Source organism: Scyliorhinus torazame, chromosome 19 (assembly GCF_047496885.1).
Source record: "Scyliorhinus torazame isolate Kashiwa2021f chromosome 19, sScyTor2.1, whole genome shotgun sequence".
Lineage (NCBI taxonomy): Eukaryota > Metazoa > Chordata > Chondrichthyes > Carcharhiniformes > Scyliorhinidae > Scyliorhinus > Scyliorhinus torazame.
The window spans coordinates 42,625,683-42,647,565 of record NC_092725.1 but is presented as its reverse complement, the minus strand read 5'-3'; the positions used below and the strand labels follow the sequence as shown (position 1 = coordinate 42,647,565).

Here is a 21,883-nt window from a genome sequence, read left to right as displayed (position 1 = left end):
CCTCCCTCCTACACCAGCTGTTTAGCCACATGTTTAGCTGGTCTATCTCCCTATTTCTAGCCTCACTGGCACGTGACACAGGGACTAATCCCGAGATTACAACCCTTCAGGTCCTGTCTTTTAACTTTCTGCCTATCTGCTGCAGGACTTCATCCCCCTTCCTGCCTATATCATTAGTACCAATATGTACCATGACCTCTGCCTGTTTGCCCTCCCTCTTCAGGTTGCCCACTACCCGTTCTGAGACATCCTGGACCCTGGCACCAGGGAGGCAACATGCCATCCTGGAGTCTCTTTCACATCCACAGGAGCACCTATCTGTGCCCCTGACTATAGAGTCCCCTATGGCTATTGCTCTTCTGCGCTCTGACCCTCCGTGCTGAACAACAGAGCCGGCCATGGTGCCATAGCTCTGGCTGCTGCTGTTTTCCCCTGATAGGCTATTCCCCCCAACAGTATCTAAAATGGTATACCTGTTAGAGAGGGGGGACAACCACAGAGGATTCCTGCACTGACTGCCTGCCCCTTCTGGTGGTCACCCATTTCTCTGCCTGCACCTTGGGTGTGACCACATCACTATAACTGCTATCTATGATGCTTTCTTCCCCCTGCATGCTTCTAAGTGCATCCAACTGCTGCTCCAACAGAACCACGCAGTCTGTGAGAAGCCGCAGTTGGGTGCACTTTCTGCAGATGTAGCCATCTAGGACGCTGGAGGCCTCCCGGACCTGTCACATTTCACAGTCAGAGCACTGCACCCCTCTGACTGACATTGCGTTAACTAATTAATAAAGTAAATTAAAAATAAAGTTTTAAAAACTTAAAAGTTACTGTTAACTATAAGTTTCCCAGCACTAGATTGCTACTATAAATGTAAATGCTAAATACAGTACTCTCCGGTCTCTGGCTTAGATACCCCTCTAAATTATGATTAAGTAATCCGGTCACAGCTTTTCCGTGACGTCACTTTTCAGTTCCCCCTCCCCAATCGGAACACTCAGAATAGCATAATATCTATCACTTCGCTGTTCCCAAGCTGCTCCCCGGCTCTCTCTCCCGCTCCCAGAAATGAAGGCCGCTGGTACCTGAGGGTAAGTTTTCATATCACTTACCTGTTCCCAAGCTGCTCCCTGGCTCGCTCTCTCCCGGAAAATAAAATAAATAAACAGACAAATAAAAAGAAAAACTACTTCCCAGTCACTTACCAGGGATAAAAAGCACCTCCTCCCCACCCAACTTTGAATTCCCACCTAGCTTCAAATTCCCAAACTCACTCTTCGCTGTGTCTCACTCTGGCTGTGCCTTCTCTGGCTCACTAGGAGAACTCACTGGGAGTGAGTTACCAGCTGTTCTTTTAAAATGGCCTGAGTTGACTCCCCCTGCCCCCCGCCTACTTTTAGCTCAAAATAGCTTAAGGTGACTGACACTTAACTGACTACCAGTTATGTGAGTGGGTGGGGCAGCCCCTTATTAACCTTCACTGGACAATTCTAGATTAAATTAAATTCCTGAAATTTAAAAAGGAACAGTCATACCAATTCAATTCAATTCCCACCTAGCTTCAAATTCCCAAACTCACTCCTGGTTGTGCCTTCTCTGGCTTACTGGGAGAACTCCTCAGGAGTTGCCAGGTTTCCCAGGATGTTGTCTGGTATGGAGAGCATAAAGCTATGAGGAGAGTTGAATAAACTCTGTTTGTTCTCACTGGAACAACGGAGGTTCAGGGGCGACCTGAGAGAAGTCTACAAAATTGAGGTGAATGATCAGAGTGGATAGTCAGAAGCTTTTTCCCCCAGATTGGAAGAGTCAGTTACGAGGAAACATAGGTTCAAGGTGCGAGGGGCAAAGTTTAGGGGAGATGTGTGTGGGAATTGCTTTATTAATTTTTACACAGAGGGTAGTGGGTGTCTGAAACGCGCTGCGTTTGAGGTGGTGGAAGCAGGTACAATAGTGACGTTTAAGGGGCATCTTGACAAATACATGACTAGGATGGGAATAGAGGGATACGGACCGTGGAAGTGTAGAAGGTTTTAGGTTAGACATGCAACATGGTCGGTACAGGTTTTTCTCCCCCACATGCATAGTGATCTGGGGCTGGGATCAAACCCAAGTCCTTGGTGGGGAGGCAACAGTGGTAAAAGCTGTGCCACCCTGCTGCCCGTCCTTACCTTAAATCTATGCCCCCTGGCCACTGACCTCTCCACCAAGTGGAAACGTTTCTTCCTGCCTACTCTATCTATGCCCCTCACAATTTTATACATCTCAGTTATGTCCCCCCTCATTCTCCTCCGCTCCAAGGAAAACAATCTAAGTGTATCCAATCTCACTTCAAAAGTAAAACTCTCCAGCCCAGGCAACATCCTGGGAAATCTCCTCTGCACCCTTTCCAGTGCTATCACATCCCTCCAAAATGTGGATTCCAGCCTCTCGTGCATGCTCCCAGAAAGTATTTTACCCTTCCTCTCTATTCCTTACTCACCTTGGTCTTATCTTAATCCTTGCACTCAGGGCCTATTCCCCATGGTCCTTTGTCGTGCCTCCGTCTCAACCTTCCCCTCTGTCCCTCTCCGAGCCCCTAGCCCTGCCTCTGTCCCAGTCCACTCTTCTGATCCTGCTTCCTTTGCCAGGTCCTGGTAGTCTGTGCTACAGGCACCCAATACATAGCAGTGGCAGTGTAAAAGGGAGGCATGAAGCAAAGCGAAGTTTTCCAAGTGCACAGTCGTAAAACAGAACAGTTTAATTAGCCACAGGCAAGGAACATAATTTGGAGAGGGAATGTGGTTCTTGGGAGTAGGCTTTTTAATAAGCATTCATGAGAAGCCAATGAATGCAAATGTGATCTTTGACATTGCTCAGTGGGAAACACAATTTGCTTTTAACCCACCTTGAAAGTTTGGAGAACAAAATTCCAACCTAATTTCGTTGGGAATTTTTTTCTCTCGCTCTTATCTTGTTGGGGGAAGTAGAAGATTCTGCCCTGTTCCTCCCAATATTTATAGTACCTCCCTGATAACTTCTACCTCTCCTAATCAGTACCTCCTCTTCTCACCCAACCATCACCTCCCCTTCCCATCTCTATTCACTCCAATCAGCATCATCTCTCCCCATGTCTAACCCACTGCCATGGTCCCCACCTTCCTATTCATGATACAGAGCAGACATTGATTCCTCAGCTGACATCCAGTGGAATTGGTATAATAATAATCTTTATTATTGTCACAAGTAGGCTTACATTAACACTGCAATGAAGCTACTGTGAAAATCCCCAGTTGCCACACTCTGCCGCCTGTTCGGGTACACAGAGAGAATTCAGAATGTCCAATTCACCTAACAGCACGTCTTTCAGGACTTGTGGGAAGAAACCGGAGCACCCGGAGGAAATCCACTAAGACACTGGGAGAACGTGCAGACTCCGCAGACAGTGACCTCAGCCGGGAATCAAACCTGGGACCCTGCCACAGTGAAGCAACTGTGCTACTATGCCTACAATTCTGCTGGATATCTGGATTTCTTGGCCAAAAGCCCCTCCGCAATGCGGGTCCTCTAACGGCAAAGTGTGCAAACAATGAGTAAACCCGTTGGCAGTTGCAGGACTGGAAGACTGCACGGTCTTCTGTTATCATCCACCTTCCTGAGTACATGTGCAAATATGTGAAATACCCACCATGCTTTGATGATGTGGAACAAGGGCTTAGTTCCCCTTTTCCCCTCCTAGTAGTTTTCATGTCTTGATGTGACCTCGGAAGGTTCCTTTTATCCATGCTGTCGCTATTCTTTCTTCGGTTGTTGCGCAAGTCTGAGTACTGCAAGGCCGCCATTGATAGCATATCCTGAATGGTCTCTGCTGTGTTTGGAGATGGTAACCATTCCCTGAAAGGCAGTAAGGAAAATTGGTGTAGGAGGTATTATTTCCTCTCGGTAATCAAATTTCCCCAAATTGTCTCTACAATCAAAGTGACTGAACCTCAAACAATGGTTTGGCTGCTGAGGATTTCCGTGGTGAAGCAGATAGGTTAATCTCTTCAATTCAGGGCTTTGGTGTAGGATTAAATTCCAAAACCCAAAAGATGTCAGCAAAATATTATTCTCGGAATAGGAAGATGAGAACAGAAGTAAGCCTGGTCAAAACCAGCCTGCTTTATCATTCAATTTCAAACTTTGCAGACAACTTGAAACTTTGAAAATAGGAAGACAATAATTGATTTCAAGCCATAGACTCATGAAATAGCAGACACAAAGAAGAGGAAATTTAGTCCAAAGATGTGCTTTCTGGTGAGAAGAATGAGGTGAAGCAAGATAAATTAAATGGCACAAGAGACTGCGGGAACAGAGACAGGCAGTAAAAATACACCTGCCTTTAAGGTGGCAAGCCACCTTGAGAAGGCTGTTAAAAAGTGTATGAGTCCTTGGCTTTATGAACAAGATTCAGAAATACAATGGGACAGGTAGTACAGTGGTTAGCACAGTTGCTTCACAGCTCCAGGGTCCCATGTTAGATTCCCGGCTTGGATGACTGTGCAGTTTGCACTTTCTCACCGTGTCTGCGTGGGTTTCCTCCAGGTGTTCCGATTTCCTCCCACAGCCCAAAAATGTGCAGGTTAGGTGGATTGGCCATGATAAATTGCCCTTATTTGGGTTGGGGGTGTGGGCTTGGGTAGGGTGCTCTTTCCAGGGGCCAGTGCGGACTCGATGGGCCGAATGGCCTCCTTCTGCACTGTAAATGCTATGATACTATGATATGATAAAGAGCAAAAGGTGAGGAAAGAGCTGGGTCAACTCCAAAAAGGGGAAACCCAACACCTGGACATGGTTGTTAACAAATCTTTTGTATCTGTTTTCACAAACCAGAAGGCAGAAGCAGACTTAGGATTGAAGAGCATTGGATGGGATAAACACAGTTAGGTAGGAAATATTAAGGTGTTAAATATTAAGGTGCATCGTTGAAAATGAAAAGCAGGCCTGGATGAAATGCACCTCATGTTGCAAAGAGAAATAAGAGAAGAAATAACAGACTTGGAATATCTAGATTGCTTACGATATTCGACCTAATGCCGCTCCACTGCCTCATCCTCATAATCTTGCATGTTCTTTCTTTTCAGATCCCAATCCAATTGCCTTTTGAATACTGGAGAATCACATAATTTTTATGGTGCAGAAGGGCGCCATTTGGAACCTGCCTCCGCCACCCTCTCAGGAAGCTTGTTCCAGACTCCAACCATCCTCTGGATGAAAAAGCTTTTCATTTCTATTCCTTTTGCCCATTATTTTGAATGTGTGGCCTCTAGTTATTGATGTACTCTTGAGAGCGAACAGTTTCTCACTATTTACCCTGTCCATAATCCTCAAGTTATTGAATATCTCTACCATGTCTCCTCTCAACCCAAATTCTTCAATCTACCCTTATCGCTACAGGATCCCTGGAATCATTCTTGTGAATCTCCTCTGTTCTCTCCCCAATCTCTTCACATCCTCTCCCAGGTATGGTGCCCAGAACTGGACACAATGCTCCAGATGAGGCCTAACTAGTGTCTTATGCAAGTTCAACCTGATCTTAGTCTTGTACTCAATGCCTCCATTAATAAAACCTAGGATGGAGGCTTCGGTGGCAACATGTAGGAGGAGGTCACATGTTGGGTTGCTCCTGCCAGAGTCCTCAGTTTTTGGCCTTTTAGCACCTGATGTTTGGGGAGAAATCAATTGGAAAGCTGTACCAATTAAAAATTGGTTACGAGAGGATGTCCAAGAACCAAAGAAGGAATACTTTGAAGAAAGGTGCGAGCGCTAGTCCGCCGGCAAGGTCGAGTTCAGTGAGGAGTGCTGTAGGAAGAAAGATGGCAGAGGTGAGCTCTCCGGGTGGGGCTGCTTCAGTAACAATGGGTATGCTGGTGGAAGTGATGGCGACTGAATTTGAGGAGCAGTTCAGCAAACATTTTGAGTGGCATGGGAGGGAAATGCTCGAGAGTCGTAAGCTGTCGGTGGAGGACTCGGTAGCCCCGATTAAGGAGGCGGTTGGAAAACATCGGAGATGGTGCGGGAGCATGGTGAGATGTTGAAGGAGGTGGAGGCAACACTATCAAGGCACAGTGACCAGCTCGCTTGTCTCGAGGATGAGCTGTTGAAGGTGGAGTACATTAATAAGGGACTGAGAGCAAAGCTCGAGGACCTTGAAGACAGATACCAGTGGCTGAATTTACGGATCGTGGGGTTGCCCGAGTGTGTGGAGGGCCGAAGGTCGACATGGTTGGGGGAGCGGTTGGGGGAGCTGTTGGGGGAGGGGGACAAAGCCCCGCCCTTCAAGCTGGATAGGGCACATCAGTCGTTCCGGCCGAAGTCAAGAGCTAACAAGCCACCTAGAGCTGTGATAGTCTGCTCCCAAATCATAGAATCATAGTCTGTACAGGGCAGAAGGAGGCTGCACCGTCCCCTTAGAAAGAGCACTCTACCTAGGCCCAAGCCCCAGCCTGTACGAGCGTTTTCAAGACCTGTGTATTGAGTCAGCTTTCACGTGGGGTTCTTCTGAGGCTCAACTCAGAGAGCAACAGACACAACAACAATCTGGATAAGACGGTTTTATTTTCCCAAGCTTGAGTTAGTGTACAGGAGAGATGAGATCTGGATGCTTGCCAAGATATATCTACTAAATACTGTTAAAAACAGATCAATTATACAATTTCAAAAAATCAACCCACCCCAGTTGGACTCGATCGAATCCCTGAAGATGTCACGTTTAAACTTTATCCAATAAAAGTGCAATCAACCCATGATTGAGCCTCATCCTGTCATCTGTTGTTTACGTTGTTAAACCCTACATACTCATCAATTGCCCTCGCCATCCTCACACAAAACCCCAGATCTGCTAACAGCTCCACATCTAAACTCCAGGTGCAGCACGGTGACACAGTGGTTAGCACTGTTTCCTCACAGAACCAGGGACCCGGGTTCAATTCCGGCCTCAGGTGATTGTGTGGAGTTTGCACTTTCTCCCTGTGTCTGCATGGGTTTCCTCCGGATGCGCCAGTTTTATGTAGGTTTTAAGTTCATTTTAAGTTGTTTTCCCCATCCTAACATCCTCGGGACAGGATTGCAGAACTGGCATCCTCTTTATTCCATGGATTGTTTCAGAGGGACAGGATATTAGAATTGGCTACCTTTTCACTTCATGGATTGTTCCAGAGGATATTGGAGGCCACTAATAAAAACTTGTTTACTAGTAATCTACTGACCTCACATCTCGTGTGTCTCAAAAACATGGGCAAGGTAGCTAGCCTAAATCCCATCATGCATTGTGGCCACTGCTTGTAGCTAAAGTTTGCATGATTATCGCTGCTATGTCTTAAAATACAGGTTTAATGGCTAATAATGATTTGCCAGTAATTATAGAATTTCTATAATTAATCTCAATCCTTAATAAATTAACTTATGTAAAACTACTCTCGTGGTATCCCAGCTATTCAGTTTTAAGAGGTCCCATCGCTGGACACCCCCTTCACAACCCTATTCCCGTAGCCCAGTAACCCCACCTAACCTTTTGGACACTAAGGGGCAATTTAGCATGGCCAATCCACCTAAACTGCACATCTTTTGGACTGAGGGGAAACTGGCGCACCCAGAGAAAACCCATGCAGACACAGGGAGAAAGTGCAAACTCCACACAGACAATCACCTGAGGCCGGAATTGAACCTGGGTCCTGGTGCTGTGAGGAAACAGTGCTAACCACTGTGTCACCGTGCTGCCCCTGGAGTTTAGATATAGGGCTGTTAGCAGATCTGGGGTTTTGTGAGGATGGCGAGGTCAACTGATGAGTATGTAGGGTTTAACAAAAATGGGCAGGTCTCATCCTCAGTGTTATGGAAGGCGTTGGTGTGAGGAGAGATAATTGCATACAAGGTGCAGGCTGATAGGGAGCAGCGCCAGTGGCTGGTGGATGAAATTTTGGAGATGGATAGTAAATATGCGGAGGACTCCACCCCAAAACTATTGGCTAGTAGGAAGAAACTGGTGACTACGGATAAGGTGGTACACCAGCTGCGGAGGGCTCGGTGGGCGAAGTACGAATAGGGTGGGGGCAAAGCTAGACGCTTATAGGCTGGCCAGTTGAGGTGGCAGGCAGCATCCCGGGAGATTGTTCAGGTGCGGGATATGGAAGGTGGACTAGTGACCACACCAGAGAAGGCGAATGGGGCGTTCAAGGTGTTCTATGAGAAATTGCATACGTAGGAACGGCCAGAGGATAAGTCAGACATGGGGGAGTTTTTGGAGGGGTTTGAGTGTCCTACATTGAATGAGGAAGAACAAAGAACAATGCAGCACAAGAACAGGCCCTTCGGCCCTCCAAGACTGTATCGGTCACGATACCAACCTTGGCCAAACCCCCAGCACTTCCTTGTACCGTATCCCTCTCTACCCATCCCATCCATGTGTTTGTCAAGATGCTTTTGAACGCCGTTAATTTATCTGCTTTCACAACCTCCCCTGCCAATGCGTTCCAGGCACTCACCACCCTCTGCATAAAAAACCTGCCTCACTCATCTCCTCTAAACATTGCCCCACTGACCTTAAACCTATGCCCCCATTGACCTTTAACCTATGCCCCCTCCACCTTGGGAAAGAGTGCCTGCCCATCCACTCTATCCATGCCCCTCATAATTTTGTACACCTCTTTCAGGTTAGTGAGACATGACCTCCCCTTCACAAAACTGTCTTGGCTCTCGCTAATACTTCCAAATGGGAGTAGATCCTGTCTCGAAGAATTCTCTCCAGTAATTCCCCTACCACTAACGTAAGGCCAACCGGCCTGTAGTTCCCTGGATTATCCTTGCTACCCTTCTGAAACAAGGGAACAACATTGGCTATTCTCCAGTCCTCCGGGACATCACCTGAAGACAGTGAGGATCCAAGGATTTCTGTCAAGGCCTCAGCAATTTCTTCTCCTGCCTCTTTCAGTATTCTGGGATAAATCCCATCAGCCCTGGGCACTTAATCTTTGTCAAGACACCCAACACCTCGTCTTTTTGGATCTCAATGTGACGCAGGCGATCTCCAGACTCAACATCCACCAATTCCTTCTCTTTGGTGAATACTGATGCAAAGTATTCATTTAGTACCTCACACATTTCCTCTGGCTCACCGGGGCAGAGTGCGGGTGGAGGGCGCGCCGGGTCAATGTGCGGGTGGAGTGCGCGCCAGGGCACAGTGTGCGGGTGGAGGGCGCGCCGGGGCAGAGTGCGGGTGGAGGGCGCGCCGGGGCACAGTGTGCGGGTGGACGGGGCGCCGGGGCACAGTGTGCGGGTGGAGGGCGCGCCGGGGCACAGAGTGGGGGTGGAGGGCGCGCCGGGTCAATGTGCGGGTGGAGTGCGCGCCGGGGCACAGTGTGCGGGTGGAGGGCGCGCCGGGGCAGAGTGCGGGTGGAGGGCGCGCCGGGGCAGAGTGCGGGTGGAGGGCGCGCCGGGGCAGAGTGCGGGTGGAGGGCGCGCCGGGGCAGAGTGCGGGTGGAGGGCGCGCCGGGGCAGAGTGCGGGTGGAGGGCGCGCCGGGGCAGAGTGCGGGTGGAGGGCGCGCCGGGGCACAGTGTGCGGGTGGAGGGCGCGCCGGGGCACAGTGTGCGGGTGGAGGGCGCGCCGGGGCACAGTGTGCGGGTGGAGGGCGCGCCGGGGCAGAGTGCGGGTGGAGGGCGCACCGAGGAAGAGTGCGGGTGCAGGGCGCACCGGGGAAGAGTGCGGGTGGAGGGCGCACCGGGGCAGAGTGCGGGAGGAGGGCGCACCGGGGCAGAGTGCGGGAGGAGGGCGCACCGGGGCAGCGTGCGGGAGGAGGGCGCACCGGGGCAGAGTGCGGGTGGAGGGCGCACCGGGGCAGAGTGCGGGTGGAGGGCGCGCCGGGGCAGAGTGGCGGTGGAGGACGGACGGAGGCAGAGTGGCGGTGGAGGGCGCACCGGGGCAGAGTGCGGGTGGAGGACGCACCGGGGCAGAGCCAGGGTGGAGGGCGCACCGGCGCAGCGTGCGGGTGGAGGGCGCACCGGCGCAGAGTGCGGGTGGAGGGCGCACCGGCGCAGAGTGCGGGTGGAGGGCGCACCGGCGCAGAGTGCGGGTGGAGGGCGCACCGGCGCAGAGTGCGGGTGGAGGGCGCACCGGCGCAGAGTGCGGGTGGAGGGCGCACCGGCGCAGAGTGCGGGTGGAGGGCGCACCGGCGCAGAGTGCGGGTGGAGGGCGCACCGGCGCAGAGTGCGGGTGGAGGGCGCACCGGCGCAGAGTGCGGGTGGAGGGCGCACCGGCGCAGAGTGCGGGTGGAGGGCGCACCGGCGCAGAGTGCGGGTGGAGGGCGCACCGGCGCAGAGTGCGGGTGGAGGGCGCACCGGCGCAGAGTGCGGGTGGAGGGCGCACCGGCGCAGAGTGCGGGTGGAGGGCGCACCGGCGCAGAGTGCGGGTGGAGGGCGCACCGGGGCAGAGTGCGGGTGGAGGGCGCACCGGGGCAGAGTGCGGGTGGAGGGCGCACCAGGGCAGAGTGCGGGTGGAGGGCGCACCGGGGCAGAGTGCGGGTGGAGGGCGCGCCGGGGCAGAGTGCGGGTGGAGGGCGCACCGGGGCAGAGTGCGGGTGGAGAGTGCACCGGGGCAGAGTGCGGGTGGAGGGCACGCCAGGGCAGAGTGCGGGTGGAGGGCGCGCCAGGGCAGAGTGCAGGTGGAGGTCACGCCGGGGCAGAGTGCAGGTGGAGGTCACGCCGGGGCAGAGTGCAGGTGGAGGGCTCGCCGGGGCAGAGTGCGGGTGGAGGGCTCGCTGGGGCAGAGTGGCGGTGGAGGGAGTAGATCCTGTCTCGAAGAATTCTCTCCAGTAATTTCCCTACCACTAACGTAAGGCCAACCGGCCTGTAGTTCCCTGGATTATCCTTGCTACCCTTCTGAAACAAGGGAACAACATTGGCTATTCTCCAGTCCTCCGGGACAACACCTGAAGACAGTGAGGATCCAAGGATTTCTGTCAAGGCCTCAGCAATTTCTTCTCCTGCCTCTTTCAGTATTCTGGGATAAATCCCATCAGCCCTGGGCACTTAATCTTTGTCAAGACACCCAACACCTCGTCTTCTTGGATCTCAATGTGACCCAGGCTATCTACACACTCTTCTCCAGACTCAACATCCACCAATTCCTTCTCTTTGGTGAATACTGATGCAAAGTATTCATTTAGTACCTCGCCCATTTCCTCTGGCTCACCGGGGCAGAGTGCGGGCGGAGGGCGCACCGGGGCAGAGTGGGGGTGGAGGGCGCGCCAGGTCAGTGTGGGGGTGGAGGGCGCGCCGGGGCACAGTGTGCGGGTGGAGGGCGCGCCGGGGCACAGTGTGCGGGTGGAGGGCGCGCCGGGGCACAGTGTGCGGGTGGAGGGCGCGCCGGGGCAGAGTGCGGGTGGAGGGCGCGCCGAGGAAGAGTGCGGGTGGAGGGCGCACCGAGGAAGAGTGCGGGTGCAGGGCGCACCGGGGAAGAGTGCGGGTGGAGGGCACGCCGGGGCAGAGTGCGGGTGGAGGGCACGCCGGGGCAGAGTGCGGGTGGAGGGCACGCCGGGGCAGAGTGCGGGTGGAGGGCCCGCCGGGGCAGAGTGCGGGTGGAGGGCACGCCGGGGCAGAGTGCGGGTGGAGGGCACGCCGGGGCAGAGTGCGGGTGGAGGGCACGCCGGGGCAGAGTGCGGGTGGAGGGCACGCCGGGGCAGAGTGCGGGTGGAGGGCACGCCGGGGCAGAGTGGCGGTGGAGGGCGCGCCGGGGCAGAGTGAGGGTGGAGGGCACGCCGGGGCAGAGTGCGGGTGGAGGGCACGCCGGGGCAGAGTGCGGGTGGAGGGCGCGCTGGGGCAGAGTGGCGGTGGAGGGCGCGCCGGGGCAGAGTGAGGGTGGAGGGCGCGCCGGGGCAGAGTGAGGGTGGAGGGTGCGCCGGGGCAGAGTGCGGGTGGAGGGCGCGCCGGGGCAGAGTGCGGGTGGAGGACGCGCCGGGGCAGCGTGCGGGTGGAGGACGCGCCGGGGCAGAGTGCCGGTGGAGGACGGACGGAGGCAGAGTGGCGGTGGAGGGCGCACCGGGGCAGAGTGCGGGTGGAGGGCGCACCGGGGCAGAGTGCGGGTGGAGGGCGCACCGGGGCAGAGTGCGGGTGGAGGGCGCACCGGGGCAGAGTGCGGGTGGAGGGCGCACCGGGGCAGAGTGCGGGTGGAGGGCGCACCGGGGCAGAGTGCGGGTGGAGGGCGCACCGGCGCAGAGTGCGGGTGGAGGGCGCACCGGCGCAGAGTGCGGGTGGAGGGCGCACCGGCGCAGAGTGCGGGTGGAGGGCGCACCGGCGCAGAGTGCGGGTGGAGGGCGCACCGGCGCAGAGTGCGGGTGGAGGGCGCACCGGCGCAGAGTGCGGGTGGAGGGCGCACCGGCGCAGAGTGCGGGTGGAGGGCGCACCGGCGCAGAGTGCGGGTGGAGGGCGCACCGGCGCAGAGTGCGGGTGGAGGGCGCACCGGCGCAGAGTGCGGGTGGAGGGCGCACCGGCGCAGAGTGCGGGTGGAGGGCGCACCGGCGCAGAGTGCGGGTGGAGGGCGCACCGGCGCAGAGTGCGGGTGGAGGGCGCACCGGCGCAGAGTGCGGGTGGAGGGCGCACCGGCGCAGAGTGCGGGTGGAGGGCGCACCGGCGCAGAGTGCGGGTGGAGGGCGCACCGGCGCAGAGTGCGGGTGGAGGGCGCACCGGCGCAGAGTGCGGGTGGAGGGCGCACCGGCGCAGAGTGCGGGTGGAGGGCGCACCGGCGCAGAGTGCGGGTGGAGGGCGCACCGGCGCAGAGTGCGGGTGGAGGGCGCACCGGCGCAGAGTGCGGGTGGAGGACGCACCGGGGCAGAGTGCGGGTGGAGGGCGCACCGGCGCAGAGTGCGGGTGGAGGGCGCACCGGCGCAGAGTGCGGGTGGAGGGCGCACCGGCGCAGAGTGCGGGTGGAGGGCGCACCGGCGCAGAGTGCGGGTGGAGGGCGCACCGGCGCAGAGTGCGGGTGAAGGGCGCACCGGCGCAGAGTGCGGGTGAAGGGCGCACCGGCGCAGAGTGCGGGTGGAGGGCGCACCGGGGCAGAGTGCGGGTGGAGGGCGCACCGGGGCAGAGTGGGGCGGCGGGCGCGCCGGGTCAGAGTGGGGCGGCGGGCGCGCCGGGGCAGAGTGGGGCGGCGGGCGCGCCGGGGCAGAGTGCAGGTGGAGGGAGCACCGGGGCAGAGTGCGGGTGGAGGGCGCACCGGGGCAGAATGGGGGCGGAGAGCGCACCAGGGCAGAGTGCGGGTGGAGGACGCACCGGGGCAGAGTGCGGGTGGAGGGCGCACCGGGGCAGAATGGGGGTGGAGGGCGCGCCGGGGCAGAGTGCAGGTGGAGGGCACGCCGGGGCAGAGTGCAGGTGGAGGGCTCGCCGGGGCAGAGTGCGGGTGGAGGGCGGACGGGGGCAGAGTGGCGGTGGAGGGAGTAGATCCTGTCTGGAAGAATTCTCTCCAGTAATTTCCCTACCACTAACGTAAAGCCAACCGGCCTGTAGTTCCCTGGATTATCCTTGCTACCCTTCTGAAACAAGGGAACAACATTGGCTATTCTCCAGTCCTCCGGGACAACACCTGAAGACAGTGAGGATCCAAGGATTTCTGTCAAGGCCTCAGCAATTTCTTCTCCTGCCTCTTTCAGTATTCTGGGATAAATCCCATCAGCCCTGGGCACTTAATCTTTGTCAAGACACCCAACACCTCGTCTTCTTGGATCTCAATGTGACCCAGGCTATCTACACACTCTTCTCCAGACTCAACATCCACCAATTCCTTCTCTTTGGTGAATACTGATGCAAAGTATTCATTTAGTACCTCACCCATTTCCTCTGGCTCACCGGGGCAGAGTGGGGGTGGAGGGCGCGCCAGGTCAGTGTGCGGGTGGAGGGCGCGCCGGGGCACTGTGCGGGTGGAGGGCGCGCCGGGGCAGTTTGCGGGTGGAGGGCGCACCGAGGAAGAGTGCGGGTGGAGGGCGCACCGAGGAAGAGTGCGGGTGCAGGGCGCACCGGGGAAGAGTGCGGGTGGAGGGCGCACCGGGGAAGAGTGCGGGTGGAGGGCGCACCGGGGCAGAGTGCGGGTGGAGGGCACGCCGGGGCAGAGTGCGGGTGGAGGGCACGCCGGGGCAGAGTGCGGGTGGAGGGCACGCCGGGGCAGAGTGCGGGTGGAGGGCACGCCAGGGCAGAGTGCGGGTGGAGGGCACGCCGGGGCAGAGTGCGGGTGGAGGGCGCGCCGGGGCAGAGTGCGGGTGGAGGGCGCGCCGGGCAGAGTGCGGGTGGAGGGCGCGCTGGGGCAGAGTGGCGGTGGAGGGCGCGCCGGGGCAGAGTGAGGGTGGAGGGCGCGCCGGGGCAGAGTGAGGGTGGAGGACGCACCGGGGCAGAGTGCGGGTGGAGGGCGCGCCGGGGCAGCGTGCGGGTGGAGGGCGCGCCGGGGCAGCGTGCGGGTGGAGGGCGCGCCGGGGCAGCGTGCGGGTGGAGGGCGCGCCGGGGCAGAGTGCGGGTGGAGGACGCGCCGGGGCAGAGTGCGGGTGGAGGACGCGCCGGGGCAGAGTGCGGGTGGAGGACGCGCCGGGGCAGCGTGCGGGTGGAGGGCGCGCCGGGGCAGAGTGGCGGTGGAGGACGGACGGAGGCAGAGTGGCGGTGGAGGGCGCACCGGGGCAGAGTGCGGGTGGAGGGCGCACCGGGGCAGAGTGCGGGTGGAGGACGCACCGGGGCAGAGCGCGGGTGGAGGACGCACCGGGGCAGAGCGCGGGTGGAGGACGCACCGGGGCAGAGCGCGGGTGGAGGACGCACCGGGGCAGCGTGCGGGTGGAGGACGCACCGGGGCAGCGTGCGGGTGGAGGACGCACCGGGGCAGCGTGCGGGTGGAGGACGCACCGGGGCAGCGTGCGGGTGGAGGGCGCACCGGGGCAGAGTGCGGGTGGAGGGCGCACCGGGGCAGAGTGCGGGTGGAGGGCGCACCGGGGCAGAGTGCGGGTGGAGGGCGCACCGGCGCAGAGTGCGGGTGGAGGGCGCACCGGCGCAGAGTGCGGGTGGAGGGCGCACCGGCGCAGAGTGCGGGTGGAGGGCGCATCGGCGCAGAGTGCGGGTGGAGGGCGCACCGGCGCAGAGTGCGGGTGGAGGGCGCACCGGCGCAGAGTGCGGGTGGAGGGCGCACCGGCGCAGAGTGCGGGTGGAGGGCGCACCGGCGCAGAGTGCGGGTGGAGGGCGCACCGGCGCAGAGTGCGGGTGGAGGGCGCACCGGCGCAGAGTGCGGGTGGAGGGCGCACCGGCGCAGAGTGCGGGTGGAGGGCGCACCGGCGCAGAGTGCGGGTGGAGGGCGCACCGGCGCAGAGTGCGGGTGGAGGGCGCACCGGCGCAGAGTGCGGGTGGAGGGCGCTCCGGCGCAGAGTGCGGGTGGAGGGCGCACCGGCGCAGAGTGCGGGTGGAGGGCGCACCGGCGCAGAGTGCGGGTGGAGGGCGCACCGGGGCAGAGTGCGGGTGGAGGGCGCACCGGCGCAGAGTGCGGGTGGAGGGCGCACCGGCGCAGAGTGCGGGTGGAGGGCGCACCGGCGCAGAGTGCGGGTGGAGGGCGCACCGGCGCAGAGTGCGGGTGGAGGGCGCACCGGCGCAGAGTGCGGGTGGAGGGCGCACCGGGGCAGAGTGCGGGTGGAGGGCGCACCGGGGCAGAGTGGGGCGGCGGGCGCGCCGGGGCAGAGTGGGGCGGCGGGCGCGCCGGGGCAGAGTGCAGGTGGAGGGAGCACCGGGGCAGAGTGCGGGTGGAGGGCGCACCGGGGCAGAATGGGGGTGGAGAGCGCACCAGGGCAGAGTGCGGGTGGAGGACGCACCGGGGCAGAGTGCGGGTGGAGGACGCACCGGGGCAGAGTGCGGGTGGAGGGCGCACCGGGGCAGAATGGGGGTGGAGGGCGCGCCGGGGCAGAGTGCAGGTGGAGGGCACGCCGGGGCAGAGTGCAGGTGGAGGGCTCGCCGGGGCAGAGTGCGGGTGGAGGGCGGACGGGGGCAGAGTGGCGGTGGAGGGAGTAGATCCTGTATCGAAGAATTCTCTCCAGTAATTTCCCTACCACTAACGTAAGGCCAACCGGCCTGTAGTTCCCTGGATTATCCTTGCTACCCTTCTGAAACAAGGGAACAACATTGGCTATTCTCCAGTCCTCCGGGACATCACCTGAAGACAGTGAGGATCCAAGGATTTCTGTCAAGGCCTCAGCAATTTCTTCTCCTGCCTCTTTCAGTATTCTGGGATAAATCCCATCAGCCCTGGGCACTTAATCTTTGTCAAGACACCCAACACCTCGTCTTTTTGGATCTCAATGTGACGCAGGCTATCTCCAGACTCAACATCCACCAATTCCTTCTCTTTGGTGAATACTGATGCAAAGTATTCATTTAGTACCTCACCCATTTCCTCTGGCTCACCGGGGCAGAGTGCGGGTCGAGGGCGCACCGGGGCAGAGTGGGGGTGGAGGGCGCGCCGGGTCAATGTGCGGGTGGAGGGCGCGCCAGGGCAGAGTGCGGGTGGAGGGCGCGCCAGGGCAGAGTGCGGGTGGAGGGCGCGCCGGGGCACAGTGTGCGGGTGGAGGGCGCGCCGGGGCACAGTGTGCGGGTGGAGGGCGCACCGAGGAAGAGTGCGGGTGCAGGGCGCACTGGGGAAGAGTGCGGGTGGAGGGCGCACCGGGGCAGAGTGCGGGTGGAGGACGCACCGGGGCAGAGTACGGGTGGAGGGCGCGCCGGGGCAGAGTGCGGGTGGAGGGCGCGCCGGGGCAGAGTGCGGGTGGAGGACGCGCCAGGGCAGCGTGCGGGTGGAGGGTGCGCCGGGGCAGAGTGCGGGTGGAGGGCGCGCCGGGGCAGAGTGCGGGTGGAGGGCGCACCGGGGCAGAGTGCGGGTGGAGGGCGTGCCGGGGCAGAGTGGCGGTGGAGGGCGCACCGGGGCAGAGTGCGGGTGGAGGGCGCACCGGGGCAGAGTGCGGGTGGAGGACGCACCGGGGCAGAGTGCGGGTGGAGGACGCACCGGGGCAGAGCGCGGGTGGAGGACGCACCGGGGCAGCGTGCGGGTGGAGGGCGCACCGGGGCAGAGTGCAGGTGGAGAGCGCACCGGGACAGCTCGCGGTGGAGGGCGCACCGGGCAGAGCGTGGTGGAGGGCGCACCGGAGCAGAGTGCGGGTGGAGGCCGCACCGGGGAAGAGTGCGGGTGGAGGCCGCACCGGGGCAGAGTGCGGGTGGAGGGCGCGCCGGGGCAGAGTGCGGGTGGAGGGCGCACCGGGGCAGAGTGCGGGTGGAGGGCGCACCGGGGCAGAGTGCGGGTGGAGGGCGCACCGGGGCAGAGTGCGGGTGGAGGGCGCACCGGGGCAGAGTGCGGGTGGAGGGCGCACCGGGGCAGAGTGCGGGTGGAGGGCGCACCGGGGCAGAGTGCGGGTGGAGGGCGCACCGGGGCAGAGTGCGGGTGGAGGGCGCACCGGGGCAGAGTGCGGGTGGAGGGCGCACCGGGGCAGAGTGCGGGTGGAGAGTGCACCGGGGCAGAGTGCGGGTGGAGGGCGCACCAGGGCAGAGTGCGGGTGGAGGGCGCACCGGGGCAGATTGCGGGTGGAGAATGCACCGTGGCAGATGAGAACACTGTTGGTTCGACCAGCTGGAGTGAACTCTCGGGGTGCGTGCCATATGTCAATTTAGAAAATTGCCCAGCTAAGTCTAGGCCCCCCAAAAACAGGGCAAATCCAATCCTGACTATGATAGCCCCATCTATCCAGTCTCAATCATCGTGAAAATATAGGAAGCTGTCATTAGCAAGTCGCACTTACTCAGCAACAACCTCCTCGCTGACGTGACGGCTTGGTGGTTTGTCAGGTATCCAGGTTCAATTCCGGCCTTGGGTGATCCAATGTCTGCGTGGGTTTCCTCCGGGTGCTCTGGTTTCCTCCCTCAGTCCAAAGATGCGCAGGTTAGGTGCGTTGACCATGATCAATGCATGGGGTTACAGGGGTAGGGTGGATCAGTGGGCCTAAGTGGGGTGCTTCTTCAGAGAGTTGGTGCAAACGCGATTGGCCTCCTTCTGCACTGTAGGGATTCTATGATGCTCCAGCCCTTCCTCCGAGCATAGACAAAGGGGCTGAACTGGAGGTGAGGTGTGAAATTACATCAAGGAATTGGATGGAGGGAAATTTGTTGAGTGTATTCAGGAGGAATTTCTCATTCAGTATGTGGATGGACCGACTAGAGAGGGGGCAAAACTTGACCTCGTCTTGGGAAATAAGGAAGGGCAAGGGACAGAAGTGCTAGTGAGGGATCACTTTGGGACAAGTGACCATAATTCCATTAGTTTTAAGATAGCTATGGAGAATGATAGGTCTGGCCCAAGAGTTAAAATTCTTAATTGGGGCAAGGCCAATTTTGATGGTATCAGACAGGAACTTGCAGAGGTAGATTGGGGGAGACTATTGGCAGGTAAAGGGACAGCTGGTAAATGGGAGGCTTTTAAAAATGTGTTAACCAGGGTGCAGGGTAAGCACATTCCCTTTAGAGTGAAGGGCAAGGCTGGTAGAAGTAGGGAACCCTGGATGACTCGAGATATTGAGACTCTGGTCAAAAAGAAGAAGGAGGCATATGACGTACATAAGCAACTGGGATCAAGTGGATCCCTTGAAGAGTATAGAGATTGTCGAAATAGAGTTAAGAGGGAAATCAGGAGGGCAAAAAGGGGACATGAAATTGCTTTGGCAAATAATGCAAGGGAGAATCCAAAGAGATTCTACAGATACATAAAGGGGAAAAGAGTAACTAGGGACAGAGTAGGGCCTCTTAACGATCAACAAGGACATCTATGTGCAGAGCCACAAGAGTTGGGTGAGATCCTGAATGAATATTTCTCATCGGTATTCACGGTGGAGAAAGGCATGGATGTTAGGAAACTAAGGGAAATAAATAATGATGTCTTGAGAAGTGTGCATATTACAGAGGAGGAGGTGCTGGAAGTCTTAAAGCGCATCAAGGTAGATAAATCCCTGGGACCTGATGAAATGTATCCCAGGATGTTGTGGGAGGCTAGGGAGGAAATTGCGGGTCCCCTAACAGAGATATTTGAATCATCGGCAGCCACAGGTGAGGTGCCTGAAGATTGGAGAGTGGCGAATGTTGTGCCCTTGTTTAAGAAGGGCAGCAGGGAAAAGCCTGGGAACTACAGACCGGTGAGCCTAACGTCTGTAGTAGGTAAGTTGCTAGAAGGTATTCTGAGAGACAGGATCTACAAGCATTTAGAGAGGCAAGGGCTGATTCGGGGCAGTCAGCATGGCTTTGTGCGTGGAAAATCATGTCTCACAAATTTGATTGAGTTTTTTGAGGGAGTGACAAAGAAGGTAGATGAGGGCAGTGCAGTAGACGTTGTCTACATGGACTTTAGCAAAGCCTTTGACAAGGTACCGCATGGTAGGTTGTTGCAGAAGGTTAAAGCTCACGGGATCCAGGGTGAGGTTGCCAATTGGATTCAAAATTGGCTGGACGACAGAAGGCAGAGGGTGGTTGTAGAGGGTTGTTTTTCAAACTGGAGGCCTGTGACCAGTGGTGTGCCTCAGGGATCGGTGCTGGGTCCACTATTATTTGTGATTTATATTAATGATTTGGATGAGAATTTAGGAGGCATGGTTAGTAGGTTTGCAGATGACACCAAGATTGGTGGCACAGTGGATAGTGAAGAAGGTTATCTAGGATTGCAACGGGATCTTGATCAATTAGGCCAGTGGGCCGACGAATGGCAGATGGAGTTTAATTTAGATAAATGTGAGGTGATGCATTTTGGCAGATTGAATCAGGCCAGGACCTACTCAGTTAATGGTATGGCGTTGGGGAGAGTTATAGAACAAAGAGATCTAGGAGTACAGGTTCATAGCTCCTTGAAGGTGGAGTCGCAGGTGGACAGGGTGGTGAAGAAGGCATTCGGCATGCTTGGTTTCATTGGTCAGAACATTGAATACAGGAGTTGGGACGTCTTGTTGAAGTTGTACAAGACATTGGTACGGCCACACTTGGAATACTGTGTGCAGTTCTGGTCACCCTATTATAGAAAGGATATTATTAAACTAGAAAGAGTGCAGAAAAGATTTACTAGGATGTTGCCGGGACTTGATGGTTTGAGTTATATGGAGAGGCTGGATAGACTGGGACTTTTTTCCCTGGAGCGTAGGAGGCTTAGGGGTGATCTTATAGAGGTCTATAAAATAATGAGGGGCATAGATAAGGTAGATAGTCAACATCTTTTCCCAAAGGTAGGGGAGTCTAAAACTAGAGGGCATAGGTTTAAGGTGAGAGGGGAGAGATTCAGAAGGGCCCAGAAGGGCAATTTCTTCACTCAGAGGGTAGTGAGTGTCTGGAATGGGCTGTCAGAGGTAGTAGTAGAGGCGGGTACAATTGTGTCTTTTAAAAAGCATTTAGATAGTTACATGGGTAAGATGGGTATAGAGGGTTATGGGCCAAGTGCGGGCAACTGGGACTAGCTTAATGGTAAAAACTGGGCGGCATGGACTGGTTGGGCCGAAGGGCCTGTTTCCATGCTGTAAACTTCTATGATTCTATTCTATTCTAATTGCGAATGGAGCTGAACATTGCACGGTCATGAACGAACATCTTCACTTCTGACCTAACGATGGAAAGAACGTTACTGATGAAGCTGAAGATGGTTGAGTCTAGGACACTACCCTGAGGAACTCCTGCAATTGTATCCCAAGACTGAGATGACTGACCTTCAACAACCACAATTTGTGCTAGGTATGACCAGAGCAAAAGGTTTCACAGAATCCCATTGACTTCAATTTTGCTAGGGGTCCTTGGTGCCGTCAAAAGTCAAATACCTCCTTGAAGTCTCACCTCAGCTCTCCCAGAGTCATCTTTCTAACCACCCAATAACTTGCCAAATCCTTCAATTTCTATACTCAAGTGCATTGAACTTGCTGTAATTCAGAGATTACTACCTTTGAGGTCAGTTTTTTAAGCTTGCCCCCTGGCACTTGGAATTCCATTTAAGGACCTCAACTGCTTCCTCTCTATGTTGTTTGCTCTGACACAAACTATGAGCTGGATTCTCCATTTGGGAGACTTATGTGCTGATGGCGGTGTGTGAACTGTGGGATTTTACGCCCGAAAAAATGGCGCAAAGGTTGCACTGATCCTCTGTGTGGTGGGGGCTAGCAGGCACGCAGCATAGAGCCCCGGATATGGCGGCGGATATGGCTGGACAATGGCGGGTCCATGGCCGCACATGCGCACGGCAGCGGCCTGCAGCAGCCATGCCGTACAACAGGTGCCGGTCGCGGGCTGTCCCGGCCTGCCACATAATGCACCCCTTTGGCCAGGCTCGCCACCCCCGGACCACCCCTCACCAGTGCCCCCAGCCCCTGCCAAAGTCCCCCCGCCCCACGGATCGGTTCCCACCCGGCTGTGGCAGCGCTGGACTCAGTCCGCAGCCACCATGCCGGGTTCCCGAAAAAGAATAGCACACGCGCCCCACACCATCAGGAACTCGGCCCATAAGGGGCGGAGCATCAGGGGGAGGGCCTCATGTAACATCCTGAGGCCCCCCATTCGGCGTGCGGTGTATTCTGCGAGTACGCTGTTTTGGAGGGGATGGAGCATCGCAAAAGCGCCGCCGCCCCCGATTTCGTCGCCATCAGGGATTCCCCTGCCGATTGGCAAACGTGATTTCGGCGTCGGAGAATCCCGCCCCATAACTTATGGCTCCACTCTACCCTCCCCACTTCTGCATCTCTCCACTATGTCCCTCACCCTCACAACATACCACACAGGCCTCATATCAACAACATGGGCAGCACGGTAGCAATGTGGCTTCACAGCGCCAGGGTCCCAGGTTCGATTCCCCGCTGGGTCACTGTCTGT

At 57.7% G+C, this 21,883-nt stretch overlaps 1 protein-coding gene across 1 annotated transcript in view; it reads right to left on the bottom strand.

The window, feature by feature from the left end:
• Positions 1–21,883, bottom strand: part of LOC140396664 (lysine-specific demethylase 7B-like) — a 419,959-nt gene that overhangs the window by 122,966 nt on the left and 275,110 nt on the right. The window contains exon 16 of the mRNA XM_072485460.1: positions 3,665–3,870. Coding sequence (XP_072341561.1) covers positions 3,665–3,870 — 206 coding nt within the window. The remainder of the gene's footprint in view (positions 1–3,664; positions 3,871–21,883) is intronic.